Source organism: Doryrhamphus excisus, chromosome 6 (assembly GCF_030265055.1).
Source record: "Doryrhamphus excisus isolate RoL2022-K1 chromosome 6, RoL_Dexc_1.0, whole genome shotgun sequence".
Taxonomy (NCBI): Eukaryota; Metazoa; Chordata; class Actinopteri; order Syngnathiformes; family Syngnathidae; genus Doryrhamphus; species Doryrhamphus excisus.
Genome location: NC_080471.1, coordinates 5,536,878 through 5,554,192, shown reverse-complemented (window position 1 = coordinate 5,554,192; position 17,315 = coordinate 5,536,878). Strand labels below are relative to the sequence as shown.

The 17,315-nt window shown below is 42.9% G+C and overlaps 3 protein-coding genes across 9 annotated transcripts in view; 2 read left to right on the top strand and 1 right to left on the bottom strand.

Moving 5' to 3' along the window:
- The window catches only part of atp8a1 (ATPase phospholipid transporting 8A1), a 142,035-nt gene extending 137,320 nt beyond the window's left edge, over window positions 1-4,715 (top strand). For 2 of the 6 annotated variants that reach the window (XR_009130231.1, XR_009130230.1), the window contains one exon: window positions 116-4,715. Coding sequence is in view for 3 of the 6 variants with exons in the window: in XM_058076633.1 (XP_057932616.1) it covers window positions 116-213 (98 nt within the window). In the remaining 3 variants the exon portion in view is untranslated. The remainder of the gene's footprint in view (window positions 1-115) is intronic. The other 4 variants (XM_058076633.1, XM_058076632.1, XR_009130232.1 and 1 more) reach the window with 3 other exon arrangements.
- Window positions 2,832-9,556, bottom strand: shisa3 (shisa family member 3). The gene is made up of 2 exons (XM_058076654.1): window positions 8,957-9,556; window positions 2,832-5,246 (listed from the first exon to the last, which is right to left on the bottom strand). Exons 1-2 carry the CDS (start codon window positions 9,225-9,227, stop codon window positions 4,705-4,707), a joined length of 813 nt encoding a protein of 270 aa, XP_057932637.1. The 5' UTR covers window positions 9,228-9,556; the 3' UTR covers window positions 2,832-4,704.
- LOC131131702 (BEN domain-containing protein 4) lies at window positions 4,834-17,213 on the top strand. Of its 2 annotated transcripts, XM_058076641.1 has the most exons (7): window positions 4,834-5,302; window positions 10,279-10,940; window positions 13,823-14,392; window positions 14,653-14,744; window positions 14,852-14,878; window positions 15,204-15,444; window positions 15,941-17,213. In XM_058076641.1, the coding sequence occupies exons 2-7, from the start codon at window positions 10,538-10,540 to the stop codon at window positions 16,171-16,173; spliced, it is 1,566 nt and encodes a 521-aa protein (XP_057932624.1). In that variant the 5' UTR covers window positions 4,834-5,302; window positions 10,279-10,537; the 3' UTR covers window positions 16,174-17,213. The 2 variants fall into 2 exon arrangements, with proteins under 2 accessions (XP_057932624.1, XP_057932622.1); XM_058076639.1 differs by lacking the exon at window positions 4,834-5,302 and having other exon boundaries at window positions 9,171-10,940.
- The last annotated feature ends 102 nt before the right edge of the window (window positions 17,214-17,315 follow it).

Here is a 17,315-nt window from a genome sequence, read left to right as displayed (position 1 = left end):
TTTAATGCATGATTGCAACATACTGTTTTTCCTGTTTTGTCTCTGATCAATATTTTTTCCCCAGTAATCTGCTGTTTGTCATCTCCATTTTAATACGTTCTGTCCCGCTTGACAGATGGCTACGCCTTTTCCCAAGACGAGAACGGCGTGGTGTCCCAGTCGGAGGTGATCCGAGCGTACGACACCACCAAGCAGAGGAGCAGAGAGTGGTGAGCGCCCACCAATCAATCCGAAGCCACAAGTTCCACCTTTCTGGTGGTGTTTTTTTTCCTTTTTTTTTTGTATTTTTGGAAGGAGGATGACATTTTTGGACTCTTAATACGACCACAGACAGACAAGAATGGAATGACGTATTCTTGGTGAAAGGGAACGCTTGTGTGATGAGCATGGTGCTTTCTTCGTCCTCACTCATCCCCCAAATTGAGCGAAGAGTTATTAACTATTATTAGCATTAAACCAAACCCACTAAAAACCATTGCGGACAATTTAAATACAAACCACGGGGGTGTAACGGTACACCATAATCACAGTTTGGCACGTACCTCGGTTTTAGGTCTTATTTTTATTATAGTAAGTTAGTAATAATACTTGTATTACAGTACATAAAACCGCTTAGCTATAAAAAAAATGTAAAAATGAAACGGATTTAAGGAAAAGTAAAGTACTTTGTTTATGTGTTTCACCGGGAATGCCAAGTGTTCATGAATCAGTTCCAGAAGGCGCGACTCAAACCGAAACATACTCTAACCAAATCAGTTTTTCCCACAAGAAATGACGTAAATCCAATTGATTCTTTCCGGAAAGCCAAAAATGTTAACACAAAACACATTTTTTTTAAATAGTTTTGCTATTGTAGTTTTATTGTAGTTGTGGCGGAACCGTGTTAGTTAGCAAAGAACTACAGAGTCACCAGTTAATGACTTCACTTCTGGTTCTGGTCTCCATTTTGTTAGAAAGCAAAAAGGCTGCTAATAAAAACATTTTGTGATAAAAATACATTAAGAACACAGTTGGACTCGCGGAGTGCATCAACGACGTGGCAAGACGTGCGCCATATTGTTTGCTACATCATGGCGTAGCTTTTCGACTTAAACCGAAAAACATGCTAACCAGGGCATATGCTAACCAAGGTTCCTCTGTACTGTATTTGTTTACAGAGTAGACCAGTGACTATATCATGAAGTATCATGTATCATCAGTTTGACTTCCTGTCCTTGACCTACTTTTGACCGATGAGGGAACTCTGTATGATGTGTCCGATGACCAAATGTACCGTTGCACCCCGACTAAACACTGTTTCATGTGACGATTCAACCCCAAATCAAAAGGTGGCGTCAGATTGCCAAAGAGCAGTCGTGTGTACAATCTCGTGAAGTACTCGTGAATTCGGAAAAAACTTGACCACCCACTCTCCTTGTTAGCAGACTTTTAAGTTACTTGATTTGATTTTTTGCACTAAAGGAAGCGCGTCATGTGTAAAAGCCTTACATTTGCATCATGCCTTCATCCTCGCTTCGACAAAACACACATTCTTGTTCCTTTTTCAAGTAATGTAATAGATACTGTGCCTGGTTTTAGTCTGGATTTGTTTTGGTCCGGTTTCCAGCTTTTGATGGATGATAGCATTCCACACATCCCTCCTGACTCCACACTCACAAAGGTGCCTACGTTTCCATCCCAGAGGAAAACAAGCTAGCGTAGGATGCACACGTACACTAAAAAAAAACACAAAAAAAAAGACAAAAAACAAGATTTCAGACCGTAGTGGTTGTGTTTCCCTAACAGTGGAGATTGGAACCCTTCCAACATAAGTGCCATTAGCTTACGAGAGAAAAAAATACCCAGGAAACTCCAGTACGCCAGTATCGACGACAACCTATAGTTATTATTTTGTGGATTTGTATTTTTATATTTGGAGATGTACACACATTTTTGCATTTGACTGGCTTTGTAACCTTTAACCCCGACCCACCGCGCCCCTTCCCCCAGGACACGGCGCTTTCTTAAACATCTCTCAATGGTTAATATTGTTACTGCTTGGTTTATTTCTAATTATTGTACTTAATACTTCATGTCTGTGCGATGGCTTTCTTCTCCCTATGGGAGATACGACTTCTGACTGTGTGTGTGTGTGTGTGTGTGTGTGTGTGTGTGTGTGTGTGTGCATGTGCATGTGATGTGTGTTTCTGTGTGTGTCACTTCTACTATGTTAACTTTTATTGTATGTACGCATTGCATGTCTGTCTTCTACTAAGCGACATTAGGGCAACACAGCAAAGAAAATAAATAGTAAAATAACCAGGAAAATGAAGTGAAATCTTTCAGGAATCCAATTGTTGAAATTAAGGAAAACGTCTGTAATATTAAAGGAATAAAGTCGTAATCTTACAGAAAAAAAAGTAGGGAGAAGAGTGATACTATTACAGGAAAAATGTTAAAAATGAAAAAAATAAAGTTGTAATATTACGAGAAAAAAAAATAGTTTTTCGGTAATAACCTCGTAATATAAATAGAAAATGTTCATGATGTATAAAATATAATATAAAGTTGTATTGTCACAGCAATAAAGTTGTGATATTATTAGGAGAGAAAACTGCTAAAGTTACAGTAAAGTCGCAATGTTAGAAGAATATAGTTGTAATGTTACTGTCACGAGTTGCAATGTTAAAGTAAAAAAAAAAAGTAAAAATATTACAATCGAAAGTTTGTAATTCAATTTGTAATATCAGCAGAATAAAGTTTGAAGAAAAAAAAGTTGTACTTTTTACTTTAAACAACTTCATTCCAACAAAAACCAGAACATACAAAAATCATGCAATTTTTTTTCCTATATAAAATAATGTAAATCCTATTACACACTCAAAAATATTTAAAAAGTATTTATTTTATATCATATATACAGTATATAAAAATGACAAATGGATGGAATCAAATTATTGTCACCTGCAATGTTTTTCCCTTTTTGTTTGTTACGTGCAATATTGTATGAAAACTGAGACAAAAATTTGTCAAAAATGTTTGATGAAAACTTAGGCATACAAAAGCTGCATAAAAAATCTTTACTGTAGTACATTCATATTTTTGTAAAATTACGACTTTTTAAATTCCCACATCATTTGGTTAAAATTAGCACTCATTTTTCAGAATATTCTACCTTTATTTTGTGATATTTATTCTATTTATTTATTGTCATATTTAGAACTTTTTTGTCAATTTTTGTATTTACGTATTTATTTGTTCTTTTCAGTGTAGCCCTAACAATCCTTGGTAGTCCGTATACGAGACTGGAAGTTGTTGACGTATTATCTCCTGGTGTGTGTTTTGTTTTTAAATGTACGAATGTGTGCGCGCGTGTGTGTGTTTTGATGCTTGCTCATACTGGTCCATGTGCACAAGCCCAGGTCTAGCTATGGTGTCCTCCTGTGTGCAGATGCATGTTCCGCGTGGGCTCGTCGGAGCGTTTTTGGTAAATGTTGGACTTTACGATGCTCAGTTGGGGAGCCGCCGCTCCCAAGGTAGCTTATTTTCCGTCGCTGCTCTTACTGTCCGATTTTTGGGTTTGATGGCGTTTGTAACAGGACAGCTCCAACTGCTTTGAAGTTGTCAACTGTTGCTGAATGTGGACGTTGTTGTCGTCTTTGTTTAGGTTTTTTTTTCTTTTTCCGAACTCTAAGTTGTGCGCTGCATGAGTGGATAACACAAACTTGTACCACTTCACTTTACAAAACAGACAAAAAAAATTGATTTAACGTTTCTTTCTGCTCATGTTTTCGGCTTTCATGATTGTTCTGCATGTCGGGACTGCAAATGTATAAGTGTTGTCTTTTATTGTCCGCAGAGGACGACTGAAATAAACTTTACATTCATGGAGGAAACCAAATGTCCGACTTCTTCCGTCTTTGCCGTTTACGTGAACGTAGGCGCGATGGTGACGTGCTGGTTATTCGCAACTAAACAGGAAAGGGCGGAGACATCAGATGCCGAGGGACAGCTTCTAAATATTTACGCTAGACTGGTAAACAACAAAGTCATTAAAAAGTTCATGAAATAAGTTGACATTTTTCTGGTTTGTTTTTCCACTTCCTTTTAGGTTTAATGGTGGATGTCCCAATAGTTTTGGGAACATTTGTGAGCCATCATTTGCTTTTTGAGTGATTCCTCACACAAAAAGATGCAAGTCAAGATATTCAGTAAAGGTCGTGAGAAAGTGTATTTTGCAAGAAAAGCAGAAGATGATAGAAAGTGACAAGAACAGACAAGAGCTGACAGGCGGAATGTGACAAATCCTGACAATCAACGTTGCTACGGCGGCGATGCGTCAAGGGAAGACGGTCCAGTGTTGATTCCGGGTTCAGTTTCACAGTCGGGTAAGCAGCGGCGCCGCACACACAGGAGAAGTCCTTTATTTTTTTTTTTAACCAGTCGCTACCTGTTGATGCAACCTAAGCCTCCACCGACAGGCCCGTTGAGCACTGACAATGACGGATCTCAGCGCCGCATTCCTGCTGTGAAGTCTGCTGAGAGCTGGCAGCCTCCGCTTCGGTCCACTGAGACACCAAACACATCTTTCAGATTGTCAAAAATAGAAATCCCTGGTTCCGGAATGTCTTTCTGTACATAATATACAAAAGTGCATGTCCTCTCAAGGTCGTCCAATCAGCTCCCGAGACTAATTGTCCTCTCCGTCCCCGTCCCGTCCAACTGTCAACTTTGCCCAAAGTCGGCAAATCCTTTCGCAGAAGCAAAGGGGTCTGGCTGCAGGGGGAAGAAGTACTGCTGGGGCAGCAGGAAAGCGGCACTCTGAGGGGGGTGTGGGGGATTATGGCTGGCGGGTAGGGCATGAGGGGACGTGTAAGGGGGCGGCAGCGGTGGCGGAGGCAATGTCTGATGCGTCTGTGTCGGAGTAGAAGCCGGCGAGGAGACGGTAGCTGACACCAGGCAACCGTGCTGCTGCTGCTGCTGCCCGCCGATGGAAAAGCGCCTCATGGAGCTCCCGCCCCCCGCCGAGCTCGAGCTGGTGGTGGCCGTGCTGGACTGTCTCGAGGGAGCGCGGATGCTGGGTGGCGCGGCGGTGAGGATCATGGGGATGGTTTCGCCCTGGCAGCTGCGCAGCGAGAAGCGGATGGGCTGCTGGGTGGGCTGCTTGGGACGCAGGCAGGTGCAGCAGTAGACGGCCACCAGGGAGCCCACCACCACGAAAGCCACAAAGATGCTGCCCACCATGAGGAAGGGCATGTAGACCGGCTCTGAAAGGGAAGACACTCGTCAGCTGAGCCGACAGCTTCAGGCAAATAATAATCAGGTAAGAACATGAAATGTTGACTAAACAGAATCCCTAACTTCTTTCAGGGCTCATTCTCTGAAACTTTGGATTGTTTAACACGAGAATCCAACATTCCAACCACATTTATGGGTCGGAAAAGTGGGAAAAAGCATAACGGGTCCCCTTTCAACTATGACTTTTAATTAGGACTCGGAATCTCAGGGTACTTCATCGTCCGATACCATTTGCGATACATGACTCACGATAACCAGAATATCTCGATACCACCATAAGGTGAAACACCCCCCCCCCCCCCCCCCCCAAAAAAAAAAAAAAAAAAACTTGGATAGTTCATATTATGCAGCCTTCAGGTGGGATAGACTCCATTTTATCTGTGACCCTAATAAGGACAAGCGGCACAGAAAATTAATGCTGCATATTTTAAGTAGAATACATCCAGCAATGCAACCAGTCCAGGGTGTACCCCGCCTCTAACCCAAAGTCAGCTGGTATAGGCTCCAGCATACATCCGTGACCCTGATGAGGATAAGCGGTATAGAAAATGGACGGATGGACAACTAAAAACACTGCGATTGTTTTAGTGTGACACTATTTTAAACACATTCAGTATTATATATGATATGATTTAGGCTACACGGTGGACTAGTGGTTAGCGTGCAGACCTCACAGCTAGGAGACCTGAGTTCAATTCCACCCTCGGGCATCTCTGTGTGGAGTTTTTTCTCCGGGTACTCCGGTTTCCTCCCACATTCCAAAAACATGCTAGGTTAATTGGCCACTCCAAATTGTCCATAGGTATGAATGTGAGTGTGAATGGTTGTTTGTCTATATGTGCCCTGTGATTGGCTGGCCACCAGTCCAGGGTGTACCCCGCCTCTCATTCAAAGACGGCTGGGATAGGCTCCAGCACCCCTCGTGAGGATAAGCGGTAGAAAATGAATGAATGAACAACTTTGCTTGTTCTAATCTGAAATAATCACAATTATCACATTATCAACTTTATTTGATAATGTTTAGGATTAGCACTGAATTACGACCTATTTTGTACTAATACGAGTCTTTGCACCACTGTATAGTATTTAACGAGATTCCTCCAGTCAAACCTGGTTTCCATCAAAGTAAAGTTGGTAAGCATTTTTTGCTGTTTATATTATAAAGTATGATTTTTATCATCAACAGAACTGACACGTTTGTTATGGAATGGCAACAGAACACTGCATGCTGTGTCATAATCAAATAAAAGGGTTTTTGCAGTAGTTTTGTTGATGGACCAAAACAAGAAAAAGTGGATTTTTAAAACATTAGAGAAAGCGTTGGTTTGTTGGAAATGTAAACACTGAGACAGGATACAGGTCACTTCAGTGTAGACAGTCAAAACAACCAACATTAAACCGTAACGGGGAGCTGTAGGGCTGTTTACATTTTATGAACAGAAATCTCAAAACAACCTCAGATTTGCCGGAAAATGCAACCAGTCCAGGAATACTACAGTATTTCACATGTTACCAATCAATTCTATGTATTCCTCCACAGGTACACATTCTAGCAGGGAACAACACAAACAGTTCAGGTTACACTCCACCAAGTGTGTACACTTCTCAGGAGGAAATCACTTGAGTGTTTATTTATTTTTTCAGGGAATTAAAAAAAAAAAAAAAGGAGGGAAATTGTGTGAGGTCAACTGGCTGGCCGACCCGCTGGCTGGCTGATCCGTTTTGGGGAAATTTGAACCGAATAAAGCTCTCAAGTGGACCACTGTTAACTTTTCACAAGCGACAATGACTTCATGTTATACTTTGAAATGTTTCAAGGAAGCCAAAGGAATGACTTCACAGTAAGAGAGCTGTGCCTAATTATACATTCTTATTATGTCATCCCACTAAATGTCTGCTTTTTGATGCAACTCTTGGATTGGATGTGGTATGATATCGGATGGAACAGGTTAACTCCTTGAATTTCTACGTTAGTTATCACCTGATGAGTTAAACTCCCATAACGCTTCTGTTGGGAAGCTCATCATCTCACAGTAATAAATCAATTAATCACACATCCATCCTTCCGTTTTCTATACGGCTTATCCTCATGAATCACACAATCGATGATAATTACAACACGTCATTCTTCAATAATGTCTGTTTTCCTCATCTCTTCTCTCCAAACAGGCGGTAGGCTGTGACACTCTGCATAAGTTGAGCACCTAGATGTTTCATAGAACAATGGGGAACAGAGTGAAACCTCTTGTCAGTCATACATTTGTTTTGATGAGGTAATGTCGTCAAAGTTAGGAGGGAAAACCCACGAACAATCTATTACGCCCAGTTTATTCGAAAGTGGTAGCAACATAAATGGCAACAAAACAAACTTGTCCACTTCAAATATATCAACCCGGCTCAATTTTCCCATCTTGAAAAAAATACTACACTTTAAGAGCCTTTGTCCTGACGGTCGGTGAGATATATGGTAGGCAAAGCAGATACAAAATTGTTTATGTTCACAGAAAGTCATGGCAAAATAAATGCTACTTGTTGTTACATTTCAAGAAATGCTGCAAATGTTTGAGAGTACAAATTGCCTGTGAGAAAATACATGTCACAAGTGGCAATTCCACAACTTCACAGATATAAACAATAAAGAAAAAGTGTTTTTTTTTTATATGATCAATTGAATAAAGAAGTTGCTATTTAAATAATCATTAGTTGCATCCCTAGTAAATATGCAAAGCGCCACTGGGGGTGGGTGCAAGGCATATTCCTTTAATACTAAGACTCTAATATCACACCTCAAACCCACAAATCACTCAAACTCACCCATAGACGAGCCTAATTCAGAATTTCACTGATTGCATTAGTCCAAAGCTTCATACTTTGCAATTTACTTTGTTCCTATATGGATGTTTGTGCCACATGGAAATATGCAGCTTTCAAAATGATGTTGTTACCAGCATTTTTAAATTTGATTCTTATTTTTGAACCTGTCTTACTTATTTTAGTTCAATATTGTTCATGATTTTTTTAATGACTTTGTTGAGACTGAATGTTTAAAATGAACGTGGCACTTTCTCTGCAACTTCCATTGCAATTTGCAGTATATGTATCTAATGGCATCACAGTCAAGGAAGCATAATATGTTCATTCATTGCACAGGATGTCACCTGACATTAGTTTGAGGGGAGAGCTGCTGCTCATACTGCGTTGATATCGGTCGCTGTTGTGATACTGTAGGTAATAAAGTGCTGGACAATGGTGTATCGGTAAAAAGCCACTGTCAATCACCTCTAATTAAAAGTACCCTTTCCCCGTCTAAATAAGACGTCAGGAAGTAAATAAATGGTTGTTTTGTTTAATTTATAATGCCATGTATTACAATTCAGCTGCACACTATGAAAGAAAGCAGTGTTATCGACTTCAAATTATGATAAACATTGATAACAAAAATAAGGTTCTTCTTCAGGTTATGTACCCTGAAAAAAGGTCACATGTAAACACTGAAAGTGAATGGCTTCATTTATTTGATTTAAGATGAAACTAGTGCTATAGAATATGTATAATATGACTAAACCCAGTCACACAACCTGACAAAATGTTTGTCCTAAAATACAAAATGCTGTTTTTTCTGCTGTCTAATTAAAAATGCATGTTTATTGGCACAGTAGAGAGAAGACATTGGACCTACGTGCGGCATACTCGGTGTTGTCCGCCGGACGGTCGTTGGTGCAGCCGTCCTGCTCCAGGCGAGCGTCCGCGGCGGCGCAGCAGTAGCGCAGCGAGCATGAACCGCAGCATACGGTGGCGTCGGACGTGTCAAAGTCCTCCGGACACTGGAAGCCGTCGTGGTAGTTGCCGTTACCGTCCAGCCAGCCGTGGCAGTACTCCCCCTGGGCGTTCGAGATCCGCAGGTTCCAAGTGACATATCCGAGCAGGAGGCAGCTGAGCAGGCGGACCATCCCGGCGGGGAAGGAAAAAACGGGTGGTGATGATGTGGGGATCCGAGTGAGGGGCAAACCTGATCCACTTAAGGCATCTTGACTACATCCAAAAAAGGAGGCAGTGAATGCAGCACCAAAACTCCTAAACTCCTTTTAGCCCACTTTGTGTCACTTTGGAAATGATTCAACTTTGTCTTTTTCTCCCATGAAAACAACCTGGATCTTTTCCATTTGCTCTTCTCTTCATCGTCTGTCCTGTGTCAATGTCTGGCTTTCTGCGTGGACTTCCTCCCGCGGAGCTCCACCGCTATGTGCGCTCAAGTCCGGCGCCCTGCTCTGTCCATAGATGGAGCTTGTGGTGACGTAATTGGCGAGAACGCGCACGTAAGAGCAGAGCGATCAGTCGCACCAAATTTAAAACCCCATGAATTATTGGATATAAGTAGTCTCTTCGAATGTTTTTAGTTCATTATGTGTTTTTTTAATCAATATGTCAGCAGGAACTTTGGCGTGACGTTTTTAATGTGCACACGAGCTCCTTAATATTAGGCACACCTGGCTAATGTTGAGCAATCCAAGCTAGCTATTTTGATAACCGTCGATCACTGTCAAAGAGCTATCTTTTAGCAACATGACATAATGTCATGTCAAGTAATGCTCTTTGTTCTTTATATTTTCACCAACCTTACTGAAGAACAACACGGCTATCGCTTTTTTACTATTAGCACATTTATTATGAAAACCAGACAATACAAGAATCAGTGTGGGGGTTTAGTACTTATCCAACAGCGGTTTCTTCCATGATTGTGCGCATATGTGTGGATATGGCGCCCCCTTGCGGTAAAAGTAACTTTTGCTCTCAGTCCACCCAGTCGGAGGCAGGTTTGGATAAACTCAATCTTCCAAATAGCGTTAGTTTTGAGCAACATCAAATGCAGCGAGGGGTGTTTATATTTCAACCTTTGTTTTACTTATACAAACACGTCTAAGGATAGGCACGTGTATTGTGCAGAACATAATACCTAATTTTGCAGATTTAATATGCTGTTTTTCTTTTTTTCCACAACAGTTTTACGGTCCTGTTGTGTCTACAGGGATGTGGACTACAAAGAAAGCAAGTCCCGCCTGTCCCCGGCGCCCCCCCGGACCAGTCTCAACATCGACCCTCCCGCCTGGGGATTGGAGAGAGGCGTCATGTCAGTAAATATTAGCCTCATCACCCTCCCTCCTCTTCTCGGTGTGTACCAGGGGAACCGAGCCAGACAGTGACGGATCGATCAAACGCACCAGTCCTTACCTGCACCCACCTGGCTGCCTGGAAGGAAGGGATGGAGGGGGGGATGCAGCCCGCCGACGAAGGCCCCTCCGCTGCTAAGATGAGACGCGGCGTCCCCGCCAGGAGCCTCCACAGCAAGCTACCGGCAGAGAAGTCGCGCCTCGACCGCTCCGCCGTCATGGAGCCTCCGCTATTTTGTGACGGTCGTCAGTTCGTCTTACATTCCGGGCAGCCTCACCCATTCCAGACGCAGCACTACCACCGTCAGAGGTTCTCCGGCGAGACCAGGCCCAGCTGCGGGGTCCCGACATCCACCTCAGCGGTGGTGGCGACAGCGGGTGGCGCCGCTCTGGGTGCCCATCAGAGAAGCGCCATCAGCGGCATAGCCGAGTCCAGATTGTCCCCTGGACGTCTGAAGCAGGAGTCTCCAGACTGCACGTTTGGTATAAGCTCAGGTAGGTTTACAACTTTGGCTTCAGGGGAATGTCAGCCACCTCCACGTCATTGTGCTTTATGTGTATTTTTATGAAAAAACATCTTATGTTGTCACAGATTCACAATATAAAGAGGGGCATTTTTTGGCTTTCTTGTCAGATACCACTATCAATAACGCATCCAATTCAATGCAGTGAACGAAAAAAACGAATGATACTAGCAGCATCTATTTTATATGCACTCCCAAGGCGTCATGTTTTGTTTCAGTTCTTCATTTTTTTCCTCGTTAGCTTTGATTGATGTGCAGCTGTAATGAGAACAGCCATGATTGGATCTCTAGTGTGCAAAATGGCATCGGACTGAATTGACTACACATGTAGTTTGTGTGTGTGTGTGTGTGTGTGTGTGTACCCCAAATATTCTCCTGTTGAAAGACAATGTTCTTGCTTGCCACCCCCCTCAAGCTGCTGTTCACAGGGGTTGTAGGGTTGGGGGGGCTTTGAGCCCAGGAAGGATGGGAGGGCGCGTCCAAGCCCGACAAACCCTGAGATGAAAGCAATGAATCCAATTCCCTTCTGTTGCGAAATTAAACATGAGACATCTCATCCTCTAATCAGTTTTTAATCTCTTTATCACACTTGGCAGCTCGCTGCGGCTTTATTGTTGCTTTGCAGCAGTTCAGTGTGATCTCAGGTAGCGTAATAATAAACCTGTAGACGTGTATGACGAGCAGGGACTCAAATATTGGAACCACTCGAGTCAGACATCATTTAATATCAGATTTGGGGGATTTTGGAAAAAAAAATACTCACATTAAATGGATCAAAGTGTTGCCATCATGAAATCATTATTAACTTACAATTCAAAATGGTCGTAAACGTGTAAAATAAAGTTACCCACTGTTTGAATTCATGGGTTTTATCATGTAAACATACAAGGGTTGCACATAGCACAGGAAAGTCTCAAGTGGCAAAATACAAAGCCGCTACAGGCATTCATATAGACCTGTGATTCCCAAATCAGATTCAGAAAACTTTATTTATCCCCAAAGGGAGCAATTCATTTGTAGGTGGGTCGTGAACCAAAAAGTGGGTCGCAAGTCCTTGTCTGAGCCAAATAACAATAATGGAATGACATAATGTCTGTGAATGTGGCTTGCGTTCTTGTCTGTGCTATTTGATTTACATGCTGCCACCAGGTAGCATGCCGATGTTAGAAGAAGTGTGAACTTAACGTAAAATCTTTCCGAGACACAGCTGCTGATCTGCTGAAGAAGAGCACGCCACAAACTGGGATGGCATCTCACTACTGCAACCGATGTGTTGCAAACATTGCCTTTAAATTCAGTATACTTGAGAAGTTTGTGTTGAAAAATGTCCACCATTTGGGTCCCCATTTGTCAGTGAGGAGTGATGGTGGGTCTTGGAGCCAACTCAGTAAAGAGACCCACTGATCTAGACAATAGATAGTGAGTGTGTCTGCCTATATAGTGTATAGGAACAGTATAACAACATATCAGTCTGTCTCATGGTGCCATCTTACTGACAACAATATTAAATTCAGCATGCAGTAAATTTAAAATAAATATATATACAAACATGTACCAATAAATGTTTAAATGAAAAAAATAAATTTCAGCTTTCCCATAAGGCATTACATCTGAGCAACACATTTGTTGGGGTGCTGCAATGACATCAGCCTCACTTCTGTGCTCTAGGCTCATCTTGCTCCCTCTGGTGGGCAGAGAGAGCATTGCAGCATCATCCATTCATGTTGCTAGTCCTCCAATGAACTTCTAATTACGCATTATGAGTAAGTAAATCGCTGCTGTTTGTTAATTTAAACTCATATGGGTAAATATAACGTCTATTCCCTGGGTACGTTTTGATTGTTAAGTTGCTGTGTGATGAGTTTAATGTCATTTGGAAGATGACACTGTGAGTCAGACGTGGCCTCTTGCAACTTTCAATTGGTTAACAAGCTCGTTGTGAGTTTTTTCATAGCTCGTGATTGGCTCCTGTCAAATAAAGAGCTGTGTGGTCGCCATGGACTCATGCCAACCACAATATATCATTTTATGACCTGCACATGGCTTATACACCGGTGCTATTTATATAAGCACAAATGTGTTTTTTCTTCTAAATTTAGTAGGTGCGGATCTGAAAATGGCTTCCACTTATTGTGTGGCCGACAAAGTAGCAAAAAGCTAGAAAAACGTGTTGCTGGTTACGTTTTCAAATTGTACAACACCAGTGTTAACGGCAAGGCTCCACTGTATTAAGGAAGAAGAGAAGGTAAATAAAATTAACTGATCTTAAATGGACCACCAAAGTGACAATGACAAGTAGAATACACGACTCATCCTCTTCACTGATTGTTCTTTGATGACTGGAAATAGACTAAGGCAGAAGGCAAAGAAAAAAATGCCCTTCTCGAAGTGCTGCGATTAAAACAAATGGGCCTCATAAATTCTCCACCGCCGAGCGCATTGGTTTTAATGACATTTTATGAGGCTTCTCAGCTCACTGTGCCACACATGAGAGGGGAGAAAGGCGGGGTTGCAGGGGGTGGACGATATCAGCCACATCACCACGAGTGCACAGTGACAACAGCAAGATCGTATTATTAATAAAAGCCACACATCTGTGGCAGACTGATAGACACATCTCAATGATTATGGGCGACGTCCTTGGACTAAAAGGCTGGATTTATATTATACTTCTTTTGAATGAAATTAATAAATACTATTAAATACTATACTTACAAAGATCATTGATCAGTCATTTTTTGATTGGTTCCTCGTTACACCTGTTAACCACAATAATTCATATTATTAAATTATTGTTTTATTTCTTTTAACACATCCACCGTTAACTGAGCTGTTTTTATCATTGTTGTGCAGAGAACCGGCTCATCTTAGACGCCTTTGCCAAGGAATGCAGTCGAGTCCTCAGCCTCCTCAACAACGGGCGTCTGCTGGAGCCCTCGCCGTCGTCCAAACCCTCAACCAACATCAAGCTGGAGGATGTGACCTTGGTCCATCGTTGCTCCACACTGAGCAAGTCCAAGCCTGAAGAGAGCTCTTCCTCCTCCCCCACCGAGCCGGAGGAGGAGGCTCAACAAAGCCATCTGAACCAACAACAGACCTCTGCAGTTCTCCGCATCTTCACAGACTCCCTGCACAACTATCTGCTCTCAGGGCAGCAGCAGCCACAGCAAGGCCGTCTGGTGGTGGGCATGGATGAGGAGCAGCAGTGCCACTCAGCGGAGCCCGTGTCTCCTCTAAGACGCACCCTAGGTGGATGGGGCTCCCCGACACCATCCGACTCATACGGACACCCTTCTTCCACACTGCCCGAGGAGGACGACGAGGAGGAGAGCTGCTGCCCGCGTTGTTTGGAACTAGAGCAGGAGGTGTTGTCGCTGCAGCAGGAGAACGAGGAGCTTCGCAACAAGCTGGAGAATGTCCCAGGTGTGTCCATCAAAGAAACACCACACTGGAAGTGATGAATGGAGATTTACAGTGTTCGGGGCGTTGTGTCGCTGTGTGTTCGTGTTTCTGTTCTCATTGGGTGGCAGTGGCTCAGGAGGTAGAGCAGGTCATCACATTTCCTTCGTCAGACTACCGCAGGGCAGCTGTGGACACAGATATAGTTTACCACCACCGGTGTGTGACTGAAGGGTTAATGAATAATGGGTTCCTCTTATTGTTGTACTCCCATTTCTACATAGTTCCCTGTCAAGATGTTCTTGACTACTTCAAGAATGTTCTTGAGTTTCACAATCAGCTGATGCCGCCGATACCAGAAGAGCAGCTCACAGAGGTAAGAAGAACACTTGAAATGTCAGCCATATTCAGAGAACCTACTGTGCATGTGTCTTTTGGTTGGGAAAATATGTGTTTAGCAATTAAAAATCGATATATTTGCAGGAAGAAGAGCATCAGACGACATTTGAGGTTGGTGGTTTCAAATGAAGATAAGTGAAAACAAATCTATGTGTGGAGTTTGCATGTTCCCCGGTGTGTGCGTGGGTTTTCTCCAGGTACTCCGGTTTCCTCCCACTTTCCAAAAACATGCATGTTTGGTTCATTGGCTCTAAATATGAATGTGAGTGTCTATATGTGCCCTGTGATTGGCTGGCCACCAGTCCAGGGTGTACCCCGCCTCTGCCTGAAGTCAGCTGGGATAGGCTCCAGCATATCCCCACGACCCTGATGAGGATAAGGGTTATAGAAAATGGATGGATGGAAAAAAGCATTCTAGCCTGGTTTCTCCCTGCAGGGAAGCAAGCAGCTGCTGGAGAACTACCCGCTCTTCATCACCAGCAAGCAGTGGGACGAGGCCGTCAACTCCTCCAAGAAGGACGGCAGGCGGCTGCTGCGCTACCTCATCCGCTACGTCTTCACCACCGACGAGCTCAAGTTCTCCTGCGGCCTCGGCAAAAGGAAGCGCTCGGTCCACTTGAGGGAGCCGGGCCTGGAGAGGCGACCGCTCAACCCTGTCAAAGTCAGCTGCCTCAGAGGTACCAACAGGCTGGTTCTGTTGTAAAGACGGTTGTTGTTACGGTTGCTCATTCTCTATGCCTCTTAGGTTGGGAATTTGGACCACGTCTGTTAACAAACACTTTCAAAGTTGGTGCGCTATACCCTTTTTTTCACATGACGTCGTTCAGTGGTTTCCTTCAAACCTTTGACTTGAAGCCGTGTAGCCCCTACTTCTGCACACATTATGGGGAAAAAAAGTTAAAATAGGCATTTGGCATTTGTAGATTTCTTATGTACCTTTTGAGTGTTAGGTTGCTGTGTGATGATTTTAGTGTTAGTGACATCTTTGAGTCAGACTCCTGCACGCCATTTTATGATATTCATATAACTCACACAGCAGTGAAGAACTCTGTGCTCTGTCTCCTTTCTTCCTTCTTTCTTGTTTTTGTTAGTAAGTTGCTTCTCAGGGACAGCATACTAAACATACGACTGAACCAAATAACATTCTTTTGTTGCTGTATGTTTTCCCGTCAGAGTTCATCCGGATGCACTGTGCCTCCAACCCAGACTGGTGGATGCCCTCGGAGGAGCAGATCAATAAAGTTTTCAGCGATGCCGTCGGACACGCTCGGCAGGGCCGTGCCGTGGGCACGTTTCTGGGCACCGTCGGCGGCGGCGTTGGCGGCATCTACATGGACAGCTTTGATGGACACCTGTCACAGGACGAGCTCTATATGAAAGGATGTCACAACGGCCAGTTAGACTGAAAGCGGCGAACAACAAGAGCATATGCGGTCACTTTACACTCTTTTACTGTCAGTCAATGAGATGCTTTTATAATGGTTCCTCTGAGATTTCATTTGTTTTTAGAATTGCATGGTGTGTCAGATTGAATGCACTCATGGGCGGTATGGGCGGTATATAGCCCTGGTTGACATCATGAAAAAACATTCCACCTGAGGTTATTACAGGCCTCTTTTGAGTCAAATTTGTAGCCTAAAAACACCCACAAAAATCATCTAACCCAGGTTAGACACTAAAAAGGGTTTTGTGCCACTTTTAAGTCTTCCATTGTTATTGTTCAATTATGTTACAAAGTGGGACATTTGAGACTGTGGCATGTCCTGACCGTTAACCCACAAAGCATCTCCATTACACAAAGTAACTTTAGAATTGTTCCCCCCAGCATAAAATGTTTTTCCACCTCATCCTTCGCTGTGATGAAGCACCTTTAAATGAGCGATGAGCCCCGTTACCTGTGCACTTTTGCATGAACAATACTCATGTGTCCTGTTTCTGCAGGTGATGCGTCCTCATTGGTCCTCTTTGGCTCTTTCAAGTGACTGACTCACTGCTGTGCTCACCCGTGCAGCTTCAACCAAAGCTCAAAAGGTCAATGATGTCTCCTAAATTTGTTTTTAGGTATGTCATCTCCCCCCAGGTGCTGCTGCCATATACAACAATGCCTTAAATTTGACCTACGACCGGCTTAGCAGTATTATAGCATGTATGTCATTACAATGTTTGGCAGCCCCAACTGTAGCACAGCACAGCATCTTTATGTGCACTTTCCTCCTGTTATCAAGGAGATTTTCACTTCTCAGTCGTTATTTTTGGCCAATCTACATCTGAATGTACCATTAGCCTCGTTAACAATGTTGTGTACTTGATGTGTAATATAAACCTCTGTGCGAGTGTTCCAGTTTTTTTTACTTACAAAAAAAAAAGCAAGTAGAAAAGTGCCACTGGAACCTTAAAAAGGTTGCGTTATGTTGTTGTGCTCTGAATGTGAACATTTTAACTGTATCACTCCTGTATCCTTTGAAATGGCTCTTATCGACACTGTGAAAAGAAACAATAGATTTCATTTTTTACTAAATCTGTTTCACTTTATGTTTTATAATTGATG

Excerpts from the sequence above, each read along its gene's own strand:
- shisa3 (XM_058076654.1), bottom strand. The coding sequence starts at position 9,227 with ATGGTCCGCCTGCTCAGCTGCCTCCTGCTCGGATATGTCACTTGGAAC. Across the intron at positions 5,247-8,956 it reads CAACACCGAGTATGCCGCAC|AGCCGGTCTACATGCCCTTC; the intron begins GTAGGTCCAATG and ends CTTCCCTTTCAG.
- LOC131131702 (XM_058076641.1), top strand. The coding sequence starts at position 10,538 with ATGGAGGGGGGGATGCAGCCCGCCGACGAAGGCCCCTCCGCTGCTAAG. Across the intron at positions 14,393-14,652 it reads CAAGCTGGAGAATGTCCCAG|TTCCCTGTCAAGATGTTCTT; the intron begins GTGTGTCCATCA and ends ATTTCTACATAG. Across the intron at positions 14,745-14,851 it reads CAGAAGAGCAGCTCACAGAG|GAAGAAGAGCATCAGACGAC; the intron begins GTAAGAAGAACA and ends ATATATTTGCAG.